Source organism: Haliotis cracherodii, unplaced genomic scaffold, assembly GCF_022045235.1.
Source record: "Haliotis cracherodii isolate W230 unplaced genomic scaffold, xgHalCrac1.p SCAF_13, whole genome shotgun sequence".
Classification (NCBI taxonomy): domain Eukaryota; kingdom Metazoa; phylum Mollusca; class Gastropoda; order Lepetellida; family Haliotidae; genus Haliotis; species Haliotis cracherodii.
The window spans coordinates 33,140,734-33,160,810 of record NW_027266268.1 but is presented as its reverse complement, the minus strand read 5'-3'; the positions used below and the strand labels follow the sequence as shown (position 1 = coordinate 33,160,810).

The following is a 20,077-nucleotide window of genomic DNA, read 5'->3' as shown; positions in this document are numbered from 1 at the left end:
TTGTAGACAGGACCATGTCTGTCCATATAACAATGACGACTGTATGTTGTAGACAGGACTCATGTCTGTAACAATGACGACTGTATGTTGTAGACAGGACCATGTCTGTCCATGTAACCATGACAACTGTATGTTGTAGACAGGACCATGTCTGTCCATGTAACAATGACGACTGTATGTTGTAGACAGGACTCATGTCTGTAACAATGACGACTGTATGTTGTAGACAGGACCCGTGTCTGTCCATGTAACAATGACGACTGTATGTTGTAGACAGGACCCGTGTCTGTCCATGTAACCATGACAACTGTATGTTGTAGACAGGACCATGTCTGTCCATGTAACCATGACAACTGTATGTTGTAGACAGGACCATGTCTGTCCATGTAACCATGACAACTGTATGTTGTAGACAGGACCATGTCTGTCCATGTAACAATGACGACTGTATGTTGTAGACAGGACTCATGTCTGTAACAATGACGACTGTATGTTGTAGACAGGACCCGTGTCTGTCCATGTAACAATGACGACTGTATGTTGTAGACAGGACCCGTGTCTGTCCATGTAACCATGACAACTGTATGTTGTAGACAGGACAATGTCTGTCCATGTAACCATGACAACTGTATGTTGTAGACAGGACCATGTCTGTCCATGTAACCATGACAACTGTATGTTGTAGGTTGTGGCACTTACAAATGAAGGGAAGTTTGAGAGTAAAGCCACAAAGAAAAGAACATCCAAGGATGAATGTAAGTATTGGTGTAGTTACTTCACCCCTGGCCAGAGGGTAGCCAGGACCCATACTCGCAACTAGGCCTGGGACGAGTCCAAATTTACTACCCGGGTACCCACCCCCTATTACCCGACCCTACCCGGGTACCCATCCCCTATTACCTGACCCTACCCGGGTACCCATCCCCTATTACCTGACCCTACCCAGGTACCCATCCCCTATTACCTGACCCTACCCGGGTACCCACCCCCTATTACCTGACCCTACCCGGGTACCCATCCCCCTATTACCCGACACTACCCGGGTACCCATCCCCTATTACCTGACCCTACCCGGGTACCCATCCCCCTATTACCCGACACTACCCGGGTACCCATCCCCCTATTACCCAACCCTACCCGGGTACCCACCCCCTATTACCTGACCCTACCCGGGTACCCATCCCCTATTACCCGACCCTACCCGGGTACCCACCCCCTATTACCTGACCCTACCCGGGTACCCATCCCCCTATTACCCGACACTACCCGGGTACCCATCCCCTATTACCTGACCCTACCCAGGTACCCACCCCCTATTACCCGACCCTACCCGGGTACCCATCCCCTATTACCTGACCCTACCCGGGTACCCATCCCCCTGTTACCTGACCCTACCCGGGTACCCATCCCCCTATTACCTGACCCTACCCAGGTACCCACCCCCTATTACCCGACCCTACCCGGGTACCCATCCCCTATTACCTGACCCTACCCGGGTACCCATCCCCCTGTTACCTGACCCTACCCGGGTACCCATCCCCCTGTTACCCGACCCTACCCAGGTACCCACCCCCTATTACCCGACCCTACCCGGGTACCCATCCCCCTATTACCCGACCCTACCCGGGTACCCATCCCCCTATTACCTGACCCTACCCAGGTACCCACCCCCTATTACCTGACCCTACCCGGGTACCCACCCCCTATTACCCCACACTACCCGGGTACCCATCCCCCTATTACCCCACACTATCCGGGTACCCACCCCCTATTACCCGACCCTACCCGGGTACCCACCCCCTATTACCCGACCCTACCCGGGTACCCATCCCCCTATTACCTGACCCTACCCAGGTACCCACCCCCTATTACCTGACCCTACCCGGGTACCCACCCCCTATTACCCGACCCTACCTGGGTACCCATCCCCCTATTACCCCACACTATCCGGGTACCCACCCCCTATTACCCGACCCTACCCGGGTACCCACCCCCTATTACCCGACCCTACCCGGGTACCCATCCCCCTGTTACCCGACCCTACCCAGGTACCCATCCCCTATTACCCGACCCTACCCGGGTACCCACTGTAGGTCTCAGATGTCTCAAAATGTCCGATTGGGAACATTTTTAGTATAGCTCTGGCCAAACATATTTAGATACGTGTTTTTAACAATCTGGTCATTCATACACTGAAGTTATATCTTTATTCAACCATATGACAAATCTGAAGGAATGGGTGCATAGTCAGAAAGAAATAAGTAACTTGTAGTGTAACCATAGAGTTCTAGATAATTTTTGTCATTAAACAATATATCATGTGACTAACCACGGGTCCGGGTAGTCCTGTGGGTACCCGGGTCCTACTCAGTACCCACCCAACCTGGGTACCCGAGTTACCCGTCCCAGCCCTACTCCAAACACAACTTTATTCACCCATGTAGCCATTTCTTTAGCCTGTATACTTTCCAGAGATATCAATGTTGACAATGCAGTCTTGTTAGTGGAAGCTGGATAACTAGGGAATGGAGACTTTTGATATCAAATATATCAACACCAATCGATAAAAGTTTTAAAAAGTTTGAAACTTTATCAATGAGTGTTGATATATTTGATAGAAGACATGAGGGTGAGATTCTATTTATCAGCAAAATTATTATGCCAACCTTTTTTTCCATTTCCATTTATTTGATGTGTAAAAAGTACAGCTAACCAGTTCAGTGGCAGAGACAATAGTGATGTCATTTGATTGTGACGTTGTGTGGTATCACAATGGTCTACAAAGCATTGTGATGCAATTTCATTGTTGCAGTATCTCCTGCAATCTTGTGGAGATAACAAGGGAGACCAGATAACCCTCCTTATAAGCTCACCTGGCTGAAAGTCAAGTTATCTCATGTCATGGACTGTTTGTCCAGTGTCCAGCGTCAGTCATGCATCGTCTGTAATACGTCATGCATCATAATCGTCATTTCAGATTCAACAAGACCATTTTAGCTGAAACTTTTCATACTAAAAATGACACCCCAATTCGTTCAAGAATTGAATCTGATTTTCAATAAGGCCACGATGGCAACTATAGTGAACAACTTATTCATGGCCTATACACGCTGAATGTCTTACAAATATAAATACAGTAAGCTATGGTTATGATGAACGCCATTATAATGAACCGACGGATTTAATGAACTTATGTTTGGGGACCGGCCATTTGCTGTAGTTCTGTTGTACATACCGTATTCACCGTAATAAGCGCCCTGCTCTAATAAGCGCCCAAGGCAATATTTGCTAATATATTGGCAAGTGAACAATCCCAATTAGCACTCCTTCCGATTGATCAATGTACACAAGACTTATTTATCTGTGTATAATACGCACTCGTGTGTTATATGCACCCTTAATTATGGGCAATAAAATTCTGGAAAAATATATCTGTCGTATAAAAACAGTTCTGGCCATCAGCATAAACCACGGAATGTATCTTTCAACTCTGTTTTTTTCCACCATGATATTATTTCAATAAGAGCCCCCTATTTCTAATTTTGAGAGCGCCCCCGGTGCTTATTACGTCGAATATGGTATGCTTTTACAAACTACGGTTATAACGAACAAATATTAGTGGTGCCTTTGAGTTTGTTATAACAAGGGTGGTAACTCTTGATGTGTTCACGTCATCTGCTAGCTGCCAAGATATCTGTGAAACAGTTCGCTGGCCATACCAATGAAGACATTATAGATAGACGGGCAAAAATTATACTGGTAGATAAAATTGTTGTCAACAGTCCCCTGGGATATATGGTGTGATGTAGCCTACACTACACCATATCCTATTGTAATACAAGGGCAATAACTCTGGATGTGTTTATGTCGTCTGCTAGCTGTCAAGATGTCCATGAAATTGTTCGCAAGCCATACTTCTGAAAACATTTTTGTTAAAAATTATGCCGGTAAGATATATTTGTAGTGTAAGGGTGCCTTTGGGGATATGGTGCGTGAGCCTTCGGCATGGGGTACATCACACCATATACCAAGTGACATTGTAATACCTCTATTAAGAATCTTGCAGTGCAATGGTTAATCCATATGACGTGACGAAACAATACATTTCAATGTAAACCAAAATCATGTGACTGACACTGACCTTGAATATTGACTCGTCACATGATCAGTAGTGACCTGTCACGTGATGAATATCAACTCGTCTGCAAGAAAACAAGATGGCGTCTGGGACACTAACATTTCACAGTTCACAGCTAAGTTACTGTAATGAAACAGAGGACGGTTTAAAGGCTTCAAATACTTTAAGGTTAATTTCAGTATAACAAAACGAATGATTACTCTTGATAAGGTCAATATGCAAAAACAAGGACCCTCGGACCCAACTCCTTGGCAGTCTGACCTCCTTCGGGTCCTTATTTTTGCGTATTGACCACATCAAGAGTAATCATTCGTTTTGTTATACTGATTATTTGTAATTATTTGTATATTGTGTCCTGCTTTTGCATCAACCCATGTCAAACTGAAAATGTCACATTGTGGAGTGTTCATTTCTCGATGCTTCACAAACTTTGCCTAATTTCCAGACGATACAAATCGACCTCCGTTATATCAGCCACCAAAACGAGAATCTGTTACCGAGGAGACGATGCCCAAAGTGGTATCGCTGCAGAAGAAGAGGAAGTCGCTGACGGAGGGGAAGTTGACGCGAGTGCCGAGTGCCAAGGTAGGAGACACATGCAACCTGGTGTCAAGGGTCAAACTCTTCATGCCGTGGGTTTTTTATCAGTTGTACAAAATTAGAAAAAGTCTTAGGTCCTCTTGTGTTTCCATTAACCATAAAAAAAATTCTGACTGGAATGGGAACATGTTCCAGTTTTAAGGTTTCATGTTCTTTTATGACATGGATTTTTGCAGTAAAGACAAGATATTTTATTGTTGACAACTTCTTTATTCTATTATATCCACACTCTTGCTTGGCAATGGTATAAGGATCTATTCCGAAACATCACATCACTATAGTGAGTGAATATGGTTTTATGCCCCTTTTAGCAATATTCCAGCAATATCATGGCGAGGGACACCAGAAATGGGCTTCAGACATTGCACCCATGACAAGCGAACGCTTTAACCACAAGGCTACCTGACCACCCCCACATGTTTATAGAATAAAGAAGTTGTCATCCATTAAATATCTTGTCTTTGCTGTTAATTAATAACTTTAAAAAATGCAACTCAAACAGTTCATGGATTTTTTATTAGTGAGAGAAAATTACTGAAGGAATTCCCTCTGAGGCATTATTGCCTCCCCCTTTAACCAGAAACGTCTTAGCAGGAGATTATCTGTTGCATTTAGTCATTTGTAGGAAAACAGACGTATGACCTCTGTGTCTAGGCTAAATTACGTCTCACTCCTTCGAGTGATGACACCTCTGGGAATGTTTTTAGGTGATTTTTATCATTTCTTGGTTTTAGGTGAAACATATCTGCTGCCTTTTTGACCATGTAGCTACCATGTTTCCATGTCTATTTGTCCACAACTGTATGGTCTAAGTAAATATGTGTGTGATCCAAGTAATCACTGGAGGAAGACCGAGGTTGAGCTAACCAGTGAGTGAGTGAGTGAGTTAGTGGGTGAGTGAGTGAGTGAGCGAGTGAGTGAGTATGGTTTTACGCTGCTTTTAACAATATTCCAGCAATATCACGGCGGGGGACACCAGAAATGGGCTTCACACATTGTACCCATGTCGGGAATCGAACCCGGGTCTTCGGCGTGACAAGCGAAAGCTTTAACTACTAGGCTACCCGACCGCCCCTCATTGAGTAGAAGTGGCCGTGTGCATGGGCCTGCTAATGTTTTTCATGAAACAATGTCAGAGTTGTTTTGTTTTTAGGTTAAAAAAGACTTTATATGTATTCTTCCAAGGATGAGGATCTGTTTATTGCAGAATCGGTCAAAGACCCCAACCAACACAGAGAATATTCCTCCAAGACCAAGTTCAGGTCTGTAGACTTACTGATACTTCATATTGACTAAATAAGTTTCCTTTGACACCGCTTTAAAACAGTGATGCAAGTTTAAGACATTTACCACTTTGGTGAAACCCACCAGCATGGATATGGTGCTGACAAACCTGGAAATGTAATCCAGGATTCGAACCCATGATCATAGGTTTCTGGCACAACTAAGGGAAGCAACTCTACACAGCATATTGTGGAGTCTCCTGTGTCCAAGTTCAATGAATTCTGTGTTCATGAATCCCCTGTGTTAGAAGTGGTCTAATGGGACCGGGTGGTCAGGCTTGCTGACTTGGTTGATGCATGTCATTGTATCCCAATCGCAAAGGTCAATGCTTAAGATGTCACTCTATTGTCTGGTACAGACTTGATTATTTACAGATTTTGGTGACCCGTGAAGATCTGGGTAGATCTGGGGTTGATGCATGTTGGGGATTATGCTCATGATGCCCGACACAAGTACACGAGTGTGTTCTCTAATCTGCCCATGCTGTTGTGTTTCAGCAGGCAGCATGTCCCCACGTCATGGCAGCCAGGTGTTGTCCGACTCGTCCAGCCAGACAGAAGACTCACCGATCACAACTGTAAGTGACTCTCTGACTTGATTTGCTTTGATAGTGTCTAATTTGTGGATGTTACAAGTTGATGTTATAGGGTTTGGAAGCCTGATTGTATTCTCTGTGTATATCTGCTTTCAACAAAAGCTACCAGTATCTGCACAAGATTGTTGGTAATTGTGTTCAGAATTGACTTCATTATTCTTTGCATTTATGGAGGTGTAATAAAGATAAAAGAAACGATGTACGAATGTGTAAATCCATGAACAGTAGACTTCGGTTACAACGAACTCAAAGGGACCACTAATTTTAGTTTGTTATAGCTGTAGTTCATTAATAGTATATATACAGCAAATGGCCATGACCACAAAACAGTTCGTTATATCGGTCAGTTTGTTTTATTAAAGCAGACCCGTGAAGATCCGGGGTAGAATACGTCTTTAGCAACCCTTGCTTGCCGTAAAAGGTGACTATGCTTGTCACAACAGGCGGCTAACAGGATCAGGTGGTCAGACTCGCTGACTTGGTTGATGCATGTCATCGTATCCCAATTGCCTTGATCGATGCTCATGATGTACATCACTGGATTGTCTGGTCCAGTCTTGATTATTAACTGACCGCCAGCATATAGCTTGAATATTGCTGAATGCGGCGTTAAACAAAAAACACACAAAACTTGTGAATTAGAACCTTGGGGATTCCGGGTTGCAGTATACTTATGATTGTTGTAAGAGGCGACTAAGGGTATCTGGTGCTCGCTGACTTGGTTTATTGCATGCGGATATCAATCACTGGCTTGTCTGGTCTAGTCTTGATTATTTAAAGACCACATTCACCGGGATCGGGTGGTCAGAGTTGATGACTTGACTTGGTTGATTCACGTCATTGTATCCCAATTGCATAGATCGATGCTCATGATGTCAATCACTGGATTGTCTGGTCTAGACTTGATAATTTACATGCCGCTGTCATATAGCTGGAACATTGCAGAGTGTGGCGTCAAACAACAAACAAACAGCCTAAACGACTATAACACACGTATTCCTTTCAGAAACCAGCACCAGTGCCTAAAACTGTTCCGACTGAGCCTAGGAAGGAGCCAAGACCATTGTCGCTGAAGAAAGACAGGACTTCCAGAATCTCATCAACATCCTCCTCCGCTGCGAGGGAGTCCTCTCATCGAGCAATCAAAGTTGAAAAATCACCAACAGTGCCAAAAACAATGTTCCCTGTGGCGATAAGTTATGTTTCCATTCACGGAGGGGATGACTTCGATATGACCTTCGACCCAAATAGGTCACCTGAGTTTTATATTAAGAAACGTGGTGGTCCAATGGAAAGTTCTGGGTTGAAATTGGAACGATCTCGAACTTCGTACATTGGACCTAAACACCCAAGTAAACATAAAGGATTATTAACTGACCTTGACCTCTCTGAAGAGCCCCTGGATGTTACAAATAGTGGTTCAAAAACTTTGGCTGTTGACCGCGGAGGAAAATCGTCACTGCCGAAACCTTCTGTGCCAAGTCAGCAGTATTTGGATGGTGGGAGGTCAGTCACATTCTGTGCGGAGAATAATCGAGGGTCAAGGTCAATGCAAAGTCCACGTGGAGGTCATGAGGTATCACGGGAAGTGATAGATATGGACCAGTTGGATCAGGAAGTTCAGAAAGGGAAGAGGTAGGCTGTTCAAGTTCTGTCTTGATTTGTGTGAATACTTTCTGGTATTGACTTTTTGAGGGTCCCAGAACTGCATGTTGTGTTTTTATATCACCATGGTTACAGATGCATGTTGTTTTGTGGTGTGTTGAGACCACTATTCACCTGTTTCCTCACCCTATATTTAGCATGGATACCCACGCTTCTATCTATCTATTTAAAAAGATATCCTAAAGTTTAGATTTCAAGCTTTTCGCAACCAATGAGGCTATGATAGTTTAATTTGGACGCATACATTTCTTACACCTCCCAGTGTCTGTCGTGTTCCGGGTCAGAACAGGCTGCTAGTTCCCAATGCTTGTCATAAAAGTCGACTGTAAAGATGATTGGATGGTCACAATGGTGATTCGGGCGGTTGGGTAGCCTTGTGGTTAAAGCGTTTGCTACTCATGCTGTAGACCCGGCTTCGAATCCTGGCATGGGTTCAAAGTGTGAAGCCCATGTCTGGTGTCCCCCGCCGTGATATTGCTGGAATATTGCTAAAAGTGGCTTTAAACCATACTCACACACTCACATGTTTATTGTGTGGCACCATGTCCTAACTGCATGTTGTTCTCACTATCAACCACTGGTTTGAAGACTTGACTACGTGCACGCTGTTAGCTGAAATATTGCTGTGTTAAACAACATGCACTCTTTAACAAACATTTTTAGCCCTTGTATCTGTGTGCTTAGATATGTTTAAAATTAATTACAGAAAACAAATAATAAATTTGTTGTGGCCTAATACATGTGTATCATGTGACTGGTCCCAATGTGTGTTATGAGTGATGAATACTCTCTGCACCCAGTTAAAATGCATGTTTTCAAGGCTATGTGGACACAATGTCGCCATGAGAAGTGAAAACTGGTTTATGTGTATTTGTGCTGATACTCTAGGGGGAGCTATTCACTGTCCAAATACCCTGTGCTGTAAGTACGTAGTTCAGGACGGCAGTTGCTGTATCTTGTAGCGTTGTGTCCAGCTGTGACATCGTAGCTATGTACTGCTCCGCTGTTACTGTCGGGTTTGTACTGGTTGTTGATACATAGCTACGACTCTTCCTATAGTTACGCGTGAGTCTGATGGTGTTTTACACCGGCCTTCACAAGATCAGTCAGAGTGCACATCAAAGAATATCATGAAAATCTTCCGTAACCATGATACAGAAAACCACATTTATAACAAACTCAAGGGGACCACTAATTTACGTTTATTATAACCGTAAATCGTTAAAGGTGAGGTTTGGTATGACGCGGCCGGGCATCGAACACCGGACCTTCCGCTCTCCGGGCGGACGCTCTACCACAAGACCATGGAGGTGGTCCTAGTTCGTTAAAAGCATATTTACAGCATATATACACCAAATGCAAAGGACCAAAAATCAGTTTGTTATATCCATCAGTTCGTTATAAACGTAGTGTACTGTAATCCTTTAGCTTGACCTGCACAAAATGATTTAAAATTCATCTTGTTAAAAGTTACTAACCAGAAAATTTTATTTCAAATTTTCTCATTGTCGCTTAATTTTAAACATAGTAACATTGACTGATTGCATTTTCAATTAAAATGACACCATATGTCCAGACAATAACTTTTTTGATATAAGGCTGTGTTCATTACATTTATCTTAAGTCAATGTCAACATACAAGACACGACACTGTTTCGATAAGGGGAGCTGGAATTTTTAGTGATTACAGAGACCCATGACGGTTGCGTACACGTTTTCCAGTCGTACACCGCTGTAGCAGGATACATGGAAATATATTAATTCAAGTATTTTACATGTCAGGTAAGATAGTCCTTCACGTTCACTCTGACATAGCTTGCATTGCATTGGCTGGTGCAAAACAGAATCGGACTCTATAAGCAATCTCATTAAAATCACCTCTTTCACTCCGATACAATACCTCTGCATGAAGACCTGGGCCCCGTTCCTCAAAGCGATCTTAGTGCTAAGATGATCGTAAGCCTATGTTAAAGTATGGGACTTATGATCACCTTAGCGCTAAGATGATCGTAAGCCTATGTTAAAGTATGGGACTTATGACCACCTTAGCGCTAAGATCGCTTTGAGGAACGGGGCCCTGAGGACTTTTCCAGAATTGGCCACCTCATCGTCGCATGAATTTTCTAATTAGCCAATCAGTGTCAAGGCTTCTAAATTCTCAATGCAAGGAGCAAAACATCCATACAAGCATGTCTGATTTCTATTGCTCCAAAACAAATATGATCGCATTGTTTTGTTGTGGATGTTTAGTGAATCTTCTTGTTTGCCATGGCATCTACACTCTTTAGGGTGTATTGTTGAGGAAATATTTGTTCTATGTAGGTTATGGCGTGTAAAGGTCTAATGCCTGAATGAAAGTGGTTACGAAATGAAGCAAAATGGTTTTAGAAAGCTGACAGCTGATTGGCTCAGGAACCAACGCATCCTTCATTTTGCTATGAAGTATCATCAGATCTCGACCAGGGACGTATGGCATCGGAGTGAAGATCTGATTTCAGTGACATTAACTCTATTTGAGGAGTACTGTGGAGTCGTAGCTACATGTCGGCGACCAGTAGATGTCCGCTAGTAAAAGTGGACAGTGCATAGCTGAAACAACAGTTATATCTTTAGCCCATCTTTCATCCCAAGATGAAGAGTGATTACATCCGTAGCTGATAATCCATAGAAACATCTGTTACATGGTCCATAATAACAGATAGATTTCTTACATGTAGTGCTTTTTTCTCAATCTTGACACCTAAGTTAAATCAACAAAATATTTGCGCTTTTTTAAATCATGCTTGTAGTGAATCTTTGGGATGTAACAATCCCCTGAACGATCCATCGTAATCCATTGTGATCCATCGTAATCCATTGTGATCCATTGTGATCCATTGTGATCTATTGTGATTACTGTTCTTCATTGTCAGTCCGCTGGGGTCATGGCCTATAACATCTTCCCAAGGCAAGAGAGTTAACTGACTATAAAAGTCCAGTTTCCACCCTTGCCGAACCAGGCTGGTATTATGGAGTTACATTTTGGCTGGACTAACAAGTCTATGCATAGTCCAATCAAAATCGCGCAACGACAATGAAATCCGGTTAGTAAACTATTGTGCAGATTTTGGTTGATTGCATGATTTGAAAAGCATGTGCACCACCAACTCGTTGTCAACAGATATTTTCCAAGTCTTTTCATGTTTTTTATCAAGGTGCTCACGTGATTTGATGCACTTCGCGATGTAAGACCTCTTTTATCATAATACAGATCTTGATTATCGATTAGATTGTCTTGACTGGGCGCCGCCATTTTGTTTGAAACAAATGTAAGTGAAACGAGAGGTGGAATCTGATTGGTCCATAGGAGAGGCTAGGAAGGGCTTAGAACTCTTAATACCCACTGGTGGCGCTACGATTGAGCCCAGGAATTCTAGCCTTTTAAAGTCAGTTAACGCCCTTGCCTCGGGAAGATGGGCCTATAAATGTGGTAGGGGCTATGAAGTAAAAGATTAAAAGGAAAAATGAGAATAGAACTTATCCATTTCATATTCGCTTTGTGAAGATCCAGGGTAGAATAGGTCTTAAGCAACCCATGCTTGCCGTAAGAGGTGACTATGCTTGTCGTAAGAGGCGACTAACGGGATTGGGTGGTGAAGCTCGCTGACTTGGTTGAAGCATGTCATCGATCCCAATTGCGTGGATCTAAGCACATGACATCAATCACCGGATTGTCTGGTCCAGACTTGATTATTTACAGACCGCTGCCATATAGGTGAAATATTGCTGAGTGCTGCATTAAACAACAAACAAACAAACAAACAAACATTTGGTATTTGAACTCCTACAGAAGCAGCTAGACCCCTGTGTGAACCCTGGTTCAGAATACTGGGGTAGGTCCCCATCCTGCCAGGATGATTGCTTGTCAACGTACCCCGGTGGTGTTGATCGTTGTTCATGCTTTCAATCACTGGATTGCATTTTCCACCTCGATTATTTACAGGCCTCTGTGATATATACTGAGCAAAAAACATCAGGCATCATGAAATATTTGGGGAATATATTTTTGTAGTGAGGACTGAGCACACAATTTCATAAAAATCCCCCCAAATAATCATGATCCCTAACTATTTGGTTCAGTATTGTTATAATATTGCTGACTGTGGCAAAAACAACAAATACCTAGACAGAAAAGATACCTAGTTTTCAGCAGAAGACCTTACTTCAACATGATATTCATTCACCATTTTGAAGATTCTTCTTTATGACTTGGGGGGGTCGGGTAGCCTAGTGGTTAAAGCATTCACTCATTGTGCTGAAGACCAGAGTTCGATTCCCGACATGGGTACAATGTGTAAAGCCCATTTCTGGTGTCCCCCGCCGTGATATGGTTGGAATATTGCCAAAAGCGGCGTAAAACCATACTCACTCACTCACTTTATGACTTTGTCTTCAAGTAGTGTATGTTAGCTTCTCACCTAACAGTACTCCTTTTGAGAATGTATATATCGAATCCCGGTTCAGTGTGATTATGTTTCTAGGCTTGTCAGCACCATACCCTTTCTCATGGCTTTTACCCACATGGTAAACATCTAACACCTGCATCACTTCAGGATTTCTTCCAAAATGAAGCTGACATGCCCTGATTATAACTGGAAAACTGTTCACAGCGGCCTTAAACCCAACTCTCTCACTCATCTTCTAAAATTGCTTGTACATGAAAATAAATACTCTCAAGATTGTAATGATTGTTCATAATCACATGTGCAGTATAATGTATTCAGCTCCGTAAAATACAAAATTAAGTTCGGTATTTCATTAACTAGAACATGTCATGTTAGAAATAACAATATTTAACTGATATATTTATATTCAGTTTCATTGAAAAAATAAATTCTGTAATTCATAAACCTGTAGATATCAACAAATTCAATTGATGATATGATGTTTCTGCCCATCACTATCGCACATGACCTTGACATTGCAGACCAGCAAGCCACCACTCTGCGTCTAGTAGCGCAGGGTCGGTGCTGCCCCCTAGTGGCTATACAGTCGCACCATACTTTATAGAATCACACCACGAGTTTTTACAGAGGACTAACACGTTTGTTAGCTGTCACAGGTAACCATGGAAATGACCTATAGGCCTAGACACACGCTGTACGCACTAGATGCTTATTATATGCATATATAATTATTGTAGTCATATATATCGCCTACTAACTCACTAACTGATTAATAACCTTTTTAATTTGTTGTTGGGGTAACATCTTTTACAAGATGACTCTGTTTTTGAAGGATCTTTATTCCTACTGACCCTCTTGTCTGTCAAACTATGCGCTGTCTTTGACTATAATGATAAGCTATTTTCTCTAAAAGTGTTGGTCAGTCAGTACAAAAAAGTGCTATCTCCCTTAAACTGGTAATCGGGCAGTACAATGATGTTCTATTTTCCCTAAGACTGGTGATTAGTCAGTACAATGATTTGCTATTTCCCTAAAACTGGTGATCAGTCATTACAATGATCCCCTTTTTTCCGTAAACTGGTGATCAGTCAGTACAATGATCCCCTTTTTTCCGTAAACTGGTGATCAGTCAGTACAATGATACACTATTTCCCTCAAACTGGTGATCAGTCAGTACAATGTTATGCTATGTCCCTAATACTGGTGATCAGTCAGTACAATGATCCCCTTTTTTCCGTAAACTGGTGATCAGTCAGTACAATGATCCCCTTTTTTCCGTAAACTGGTGATCAGTCAGTACAATGATCCCCTTTTTTCCGTAAACTGGTGATCAGTCAGTACAATGATCCCCTTTTTTCCGTAAACTGGTGATCAGTCAGTACAATGATACACTATTTCCCTCAAACTGGTGATCAGTCAGTACAATGTTATGCTATTTCCCTAAAACTGGTGATCAGTCAGTACAATGATCCCCTTTTTTCCGTAAACTGGTGATCAGTCAGTACAATGATCCCCTTTTTTCCGTAAACTGGTGATCAGTCAGTACAATGATCCCCTTTTTTCCGTAAACTGGTGATCAGTCAGTACAATGATCCCCTTTTTTCCGTAAACTGGTGATCAGTCAGTACAATGATACACTATTTCCCTCAAACTGGTGATCAGTCAGTACAATGTTATGCTATTTCCCTAAAACTGGTGATCAGTCAGTAAAATGATCCCCTTTTTTCCGTAAACTGGTGATCAGTCAGTACAATGATCCCCTTTTTTCCGTAAACTGGTGATCAGTCAGTACAATGATACACTATTTCCCTCAAACTGGTGATCAGTCAGTACAATGATATGCTATTTCCCATAAACTGGTGTTAAGTCAGTATAGTGATACACTATTTCCCTCAAACTGGTGATCAGTCAGTACAATGATATGCTATTTCCCATAAACTGGTGTTAAGTCAGTACAGTGATACACTATTTCCCTCAAACTGGTGATCAGTCAGTACAATGATATGCTATTTCCCATAAACTGGTGTTAAGTCAGTACAGTGATACACTATTTCCCTCAAACTGGTGATCAGTCAGTACGACGATCACCTATTTGCCGTAAACTGGTGATCAGTCAGTACAATGATATGCTATTTCCCATAAACTGGTATTAAGTCAGTACAGTGATATGCTATTTCCCTTAAACTGGTGATCAGTCAGTACAATGATATGCTATTTCCCATAAACTGGTGTTAAGTCAGTACAGTGATACACTATTTCCCTCAAACTGGTGATCAGTCAGTACAATGATCCCCTATTTGCCGTAAACTGGTGATCAGTCAGTACAATGATATGCTATTTCCCATAAACTGGTATTAAGTCAGTACAGTGATATGCTATTTCCCTAAAACTGGTGATCAGTCAGTACAATGATATGCTATTTCCCATAAACTGGTGTTAAGTCAGTACAGTGATATGCTATTTCCCTAAAACTGGTGATCAGTCAGTACAATGATATGCTATTTCCCATAAACTGGTATTAAGTCAGTACAGTGATATGCTATTTCCCATGAACTGGTGATCAGTCATGCTGTGTTTTTGAGAGTGAATGTTTCAAATGAGAACAAATAATACTTTGGAGTGGAAATGTACATACATGTATGTGCAGAAAGGGAATTCCACTGTGACATATTTTGGCCACATGGTACTTTAGGTCTTCCAGCCATGTAGTATGACTCAATGACTATCTTTAAGCATTTAATCTGACATCCAACTTTTAAACTGCTCCCTACGAATGCTGAGATGTGTCATACTATTTACCTGTATGTTGGATCATGTATTATGAGAATGGGACTATCCTTATCATAAGCTGAGTAGTACATCGCCATATACATTCCTGAAGCGGCTCTGGTCTAGCTATTAGGGCTGGGACAGGTGACCTGAAGACTACCCGCATCCTATACAGCTAACTGTCCGGACCCATGGCCACATGATCTAACGACTGGGAAATAATGTACCAGCTGTCAAAACAGTGTGGATAAAACTTTCAACTACGAATCCTTCACACCTTTGGCTACTCCGTTCACTGTTGAGTGGACCTGTGAAGATGCAGGGTAGAATAGGTCTACTGCCACCCATGCTTGCCGTAAGAGGCGACTAACAGGATCGGTAGGTCAGGCTCGCTGACTTGGTTGATGCATGTCATCGTATCCCAATTGTGTAGATCGATGCTCATGATATCAATTACTGGATTGTCTAGTCCAGACTTGATTATTCACAGACTGCCGTCATATGGCTGGAATATTGCTGCATACGACGTTAAACAACAAACAAATGCCACCTCGAAGACTCAATTTGGCATAGGTTGCATTTGTTTTTTTAGCCACATCTTGTTTAGATCGAAATATGACCATACCCTTATTTTGAGCCTTACAGATGCCATGATTGGCCTTTGCAAAGGGAAGTAACTGTAAGCTTTGTTCCTGGTACCGGGTTCTATAGGGTCTACCCATCCCAGCCCTACAGTCTATATACTACTTGTTCCTGCTGTGATTGGCTATGCTACACAGATACATGCTGGGTGATATACAACTGTTGGGATGTAACAGAGGCAATATATGATGACGTATTTGCCTTATTGAGGCCAAAATAGTGTCCCTGACAACTTTGTGAGTAATCTTTATAGATGCCCCCTACTAACATAATTTACATAACAGTCTGTATTTTCATGTGTATATTACAGATTTTGTATAGAAAACAGAGAAGAAGGGTTATAGGATTGCCTTGTGACTATTATTCAAAGAGTTTCAGTTTAAATCAATGTTTGAACTAAATTTTTGTTCACTGCTTTATAATGCTTGATCTGTGATAATTTGTCACTTTTCTAAACACCTGGGGTGCGGTTACTGTATATTATGATACTAGGGTTGTCCTAAAATGCATATCACTTGACACAGATTGATTTGAGGTTAGCAAGTAAGGATACCAGAATATCGGTAAATTGAGGTAGGTTCTTGCCATGATACGTATCACAATAACATGTTTTATTGCTCGGTATATCGGGTGATTTCAAATAGCTATTTCTGTTATGAGTTTAATGTTATACACTTGCCAATACCTTCGAAACGTTTCCTTTGCAAGTGCAAGTTCACATTCTGGTGTTCTTCTGTGGCAGAGGTGTAACACCAAGTCATCACTGTCCCAGAGAACATTATGCTGTTCCAGCATCTTGTTTTGTTCCATTTATGAACTTCAATTCCTGCACTGATGTTTCAAATTGCTTCTGAATTCAAAAATTTTAATGATACAATATATTGATATACGTATCGCAATACGGCCTTGTTCATTGTAAAATATTGTGATACACTTTAAACATCCAATACCCATTCCTATTAGCAAGACTTGGGAGTTCAAGTTTGGGAGCATTTCGTTCTAGGTTCTATTGATCCTGATAATCCCTTGTAGATGAGTCTATGATACTGCTGACTGTGTATCATGATACAGTGTTGTATCTCTGTATCATCCCTACTGTCTCTGCTGCTTCGTGTTTGCCTGATAGTTAGACAGCTTCTCTCACACGTGTGGTGATGCGCTACTCTCGGCTGGGTCTTCTTCATCGTCTTGTCTTTCAGCATATTTCCTGTATGTACCTTTACGCACCTTCATGTACCTCTTTGTACCTTTATGTACCATGATTATAGAGCATTATACGTCACTTTAATATGTTTATATTATTAAAAATAGATTGTTTGTTTTAATTCTGTTATCGATAAATATATTTTTCTGTCAATATTTTAATCACTAATGTTTATGTAGGTAACTAGTCCATTAGTCACTGCATGTTTTGTTTTTGTTAAATGGTGTACCCTAAAGGTCAAAGGTCAAAGTGACAGGTGACGAGATATTCCACTGTAGTAATTGTCTATGTGATTTTTCATTCATTGATTAAGATATTAATTTGTTTAAATATTTTGCTCAGTTCGTATTCTGTATTTTTCTAAGTTCATTGAGTGCAAATAGTTAATCATTTTAGTTTATGTAATAATTCTTTGAGTGTTGTTCATGTTTTTTTATTGAAAGATGGTTAACGTCTATAAATTTATTACCTAATTTCTTATCCAGGCCAGGTTTGAAGAAAACATTAGATCGCCTTCCAAACAAAATGAGTTTTCCAATCAATGTTGCCATGGCCGCGGGACCTGTGACATTTTCCCCGGAGATTCCTGAGAACAAGGTGGCGAAATCTCACAACAAATTTGTCCCGATGCAACTGAGGACACAGCCAGGGAACCTGCCCCCTGCTCAACTTCATCGAGTCAGCACAGCGCTGGCCGAACCTAGAGGTACCCTTCGTGTGTACTGAATGAGTGAGTGAGTGAGTGAGTGAGTGAGTGAGTGAGGTTAAACGCTGCTTTAAACAAGGAAACCCTAATTGATGCAGGTCTCAGACTGTTACCACTTACCCACGGTATGTGGTTTGTGGTATGCCCAAGGGACACAACTCATGTGCACCACGAATTGTGGTGCCCAAGAAGACTGGGTCACCTATGCCTCCACACCGGTATGAACAGTATTTCAGTTACATGTCAGGTGTGTCAGGTTAAGGTGGGATGATTTGGTTGGTTTGTTGTTTTACGCTGCACGATGCTTGGTTGAAGCATGTCATCTCTATTGCATGGATCGATACTCATGATATCAATCACTGGATTGTCTGGTCCAGACCCAATTATTTACAGACCGCCGTCACATAGCTGGAATATTGCTGAGTTTACCGTTAAACAACATACAAACATACATGACCAAGCGATCGTCTGCAGGTACCAGGGTCATCATATTGATGTGAGGTGGCTGTTTGGAAGTGAGGTGGACAGGGAGGAAATATGATAATTTATCGTGGCCGAGAGACGCTGTGTCCCAATAGCGTGAAACCCGTGAAGATCGGGGTAGAATAGGTCTTCAGCAACCCATGCTTGTCAGAAAAGGCGACAAACGAGATCGGGTGGTCAGGCTCGCTGACTTGGTTGATATATGTAATCCTATCCCGATTGAGTGGATCGATGCTCATGATGTCAATCACTGGATTGTCTGGTCCAAACTTGATCTTTTACAGACCGCTGTCATATAGCTGGAATATTACTGAGTTTTGTATTAAACAACAAACAAACTAAAAGGAACAGGGAAATACAATTGAAATGGTAAATCCTCCTGGCCAGTGATATTCTGTGGATTTACACACTGTGCACTCTGGTTTGTATGTTTATACCTCCATAATTAACGCAATACGTCAATTCTTGTAAATAACTAAAGTCAACGATCATTACTTCACAGACTCCACAATACCAGAAATACTGTAGACAATAATACAGACTCTGCGCCATTGTTCAGTGCAGTAATGTACATACACAGGCTGTGAATCCTATAAGGTAGTAAGCTTGTGGTTTGGATTTGTTCAGATGTTGGATTGTTTCAGTGAGCGGAGGATTTCCTTCCCGCCGCCTGGAATCCCTCCCCCGTAGCCACACCCAAGTTGTCACAGAAACCAAGGGTCCTTCTATGTCTGTGAAGAGAGGAAAAAATCATGGGATTGCCGGCGCCAGTGAGATGGACACTGCTGGAGTGAGCAGCCATCACACCAACAGCAAAGAAAAGTAAGTTCGGTTGAGATCAATTTCATGATGAGGTTTACTTCCGACGTCTGCATTGGCATCGGCAAACACCTTCTCCCCAGAAACCCCAGACTAATAAGGCTGAAACTTTCGGCCGGTTCCCACAAATGATGACAACTAAATTTGTTTCAAAGTACAGATCAAATCCCTAAAAAGAATATTTGGACACTACATGGCCTTTTGTCATAAAAATGTTATCAAATTTTGTTTTTCTGTACAATGTAGAATTTCAAGCCTACTTTTCTGTGCTAAATATGACAGGACTATCGCATATATTGATTTTCCAGTCAGAGAACCTTTACAACATGAACATCCAGGTTCCAAAAACATATCAATGCTGACACTAACTTTTATTGGCCATCATTGTCGACAATGTTGACTACATAATCAGGTGAGCTACAGTGCTGTGGCACCATTATCTATATTTACTTGGCAGGAAATGTCGAAAGCACACTCATGACCTTATATTTGGGAGGAGATACGTTGATAAGGGGCACATAATTTGTCTTTGTTTAAAAAAAACCCTGAAAAATGTTTTCTCATATACCAGGGGAACAATAATTTATGAGTAAGTGAGTTGATATTTAACATCATATCTGCAATATTTCATCCATATATTAACTTGATAATAATGGATGGGCACGTATTTGAAAAATTAAAACTTAACAATTTGGGGGGGCTAGCCATCTAAGTCACCACTACGTAT

The 20,077-nt window shown here is 41.7% G+C and overlaps 1 protein-coding gene across 1 annotated transcript in view; it reads left to right on the top strand.

The window, feature by feature from the left end:
- Positions 1 to 18,068, top strand: part of LOC139458630 (uncharacterized) — a 62,168-nt gene extending 44,100 nt beyond the window's left edge. Inside the window, exons 15-20 of the mRNA XM_071240053.1 lie at positions 686 to 755; positions 4,584 to 4,723; positions 5,946 to 6,000; positions 6,520 to 6,599; positions 7,624 to 8,252; positions 17,828 to 18,068. Of these exons, the coding sequence (XP_071096154.1) occupies positions 686 to 755; positions 4,584 to 4,723; positions 5,946 to 6,000; positions 6,520 to 6,599; positions 7,624 to 8,252; positions 17,828 to 18,068 (1,215 nt within the window). The remainder of the gene's footprint in view (positions 1 to 685; positions 756 to 4,583; positions 4,724 to 5,945; positions 6,001 to 6,519; positions 6,600 to 7,623; positions 8,253 to 17,827) is intronic.
- The last annotated feature ends 2,009 nt before the right edge of the window (positions 18,069 to 20,077 follow it).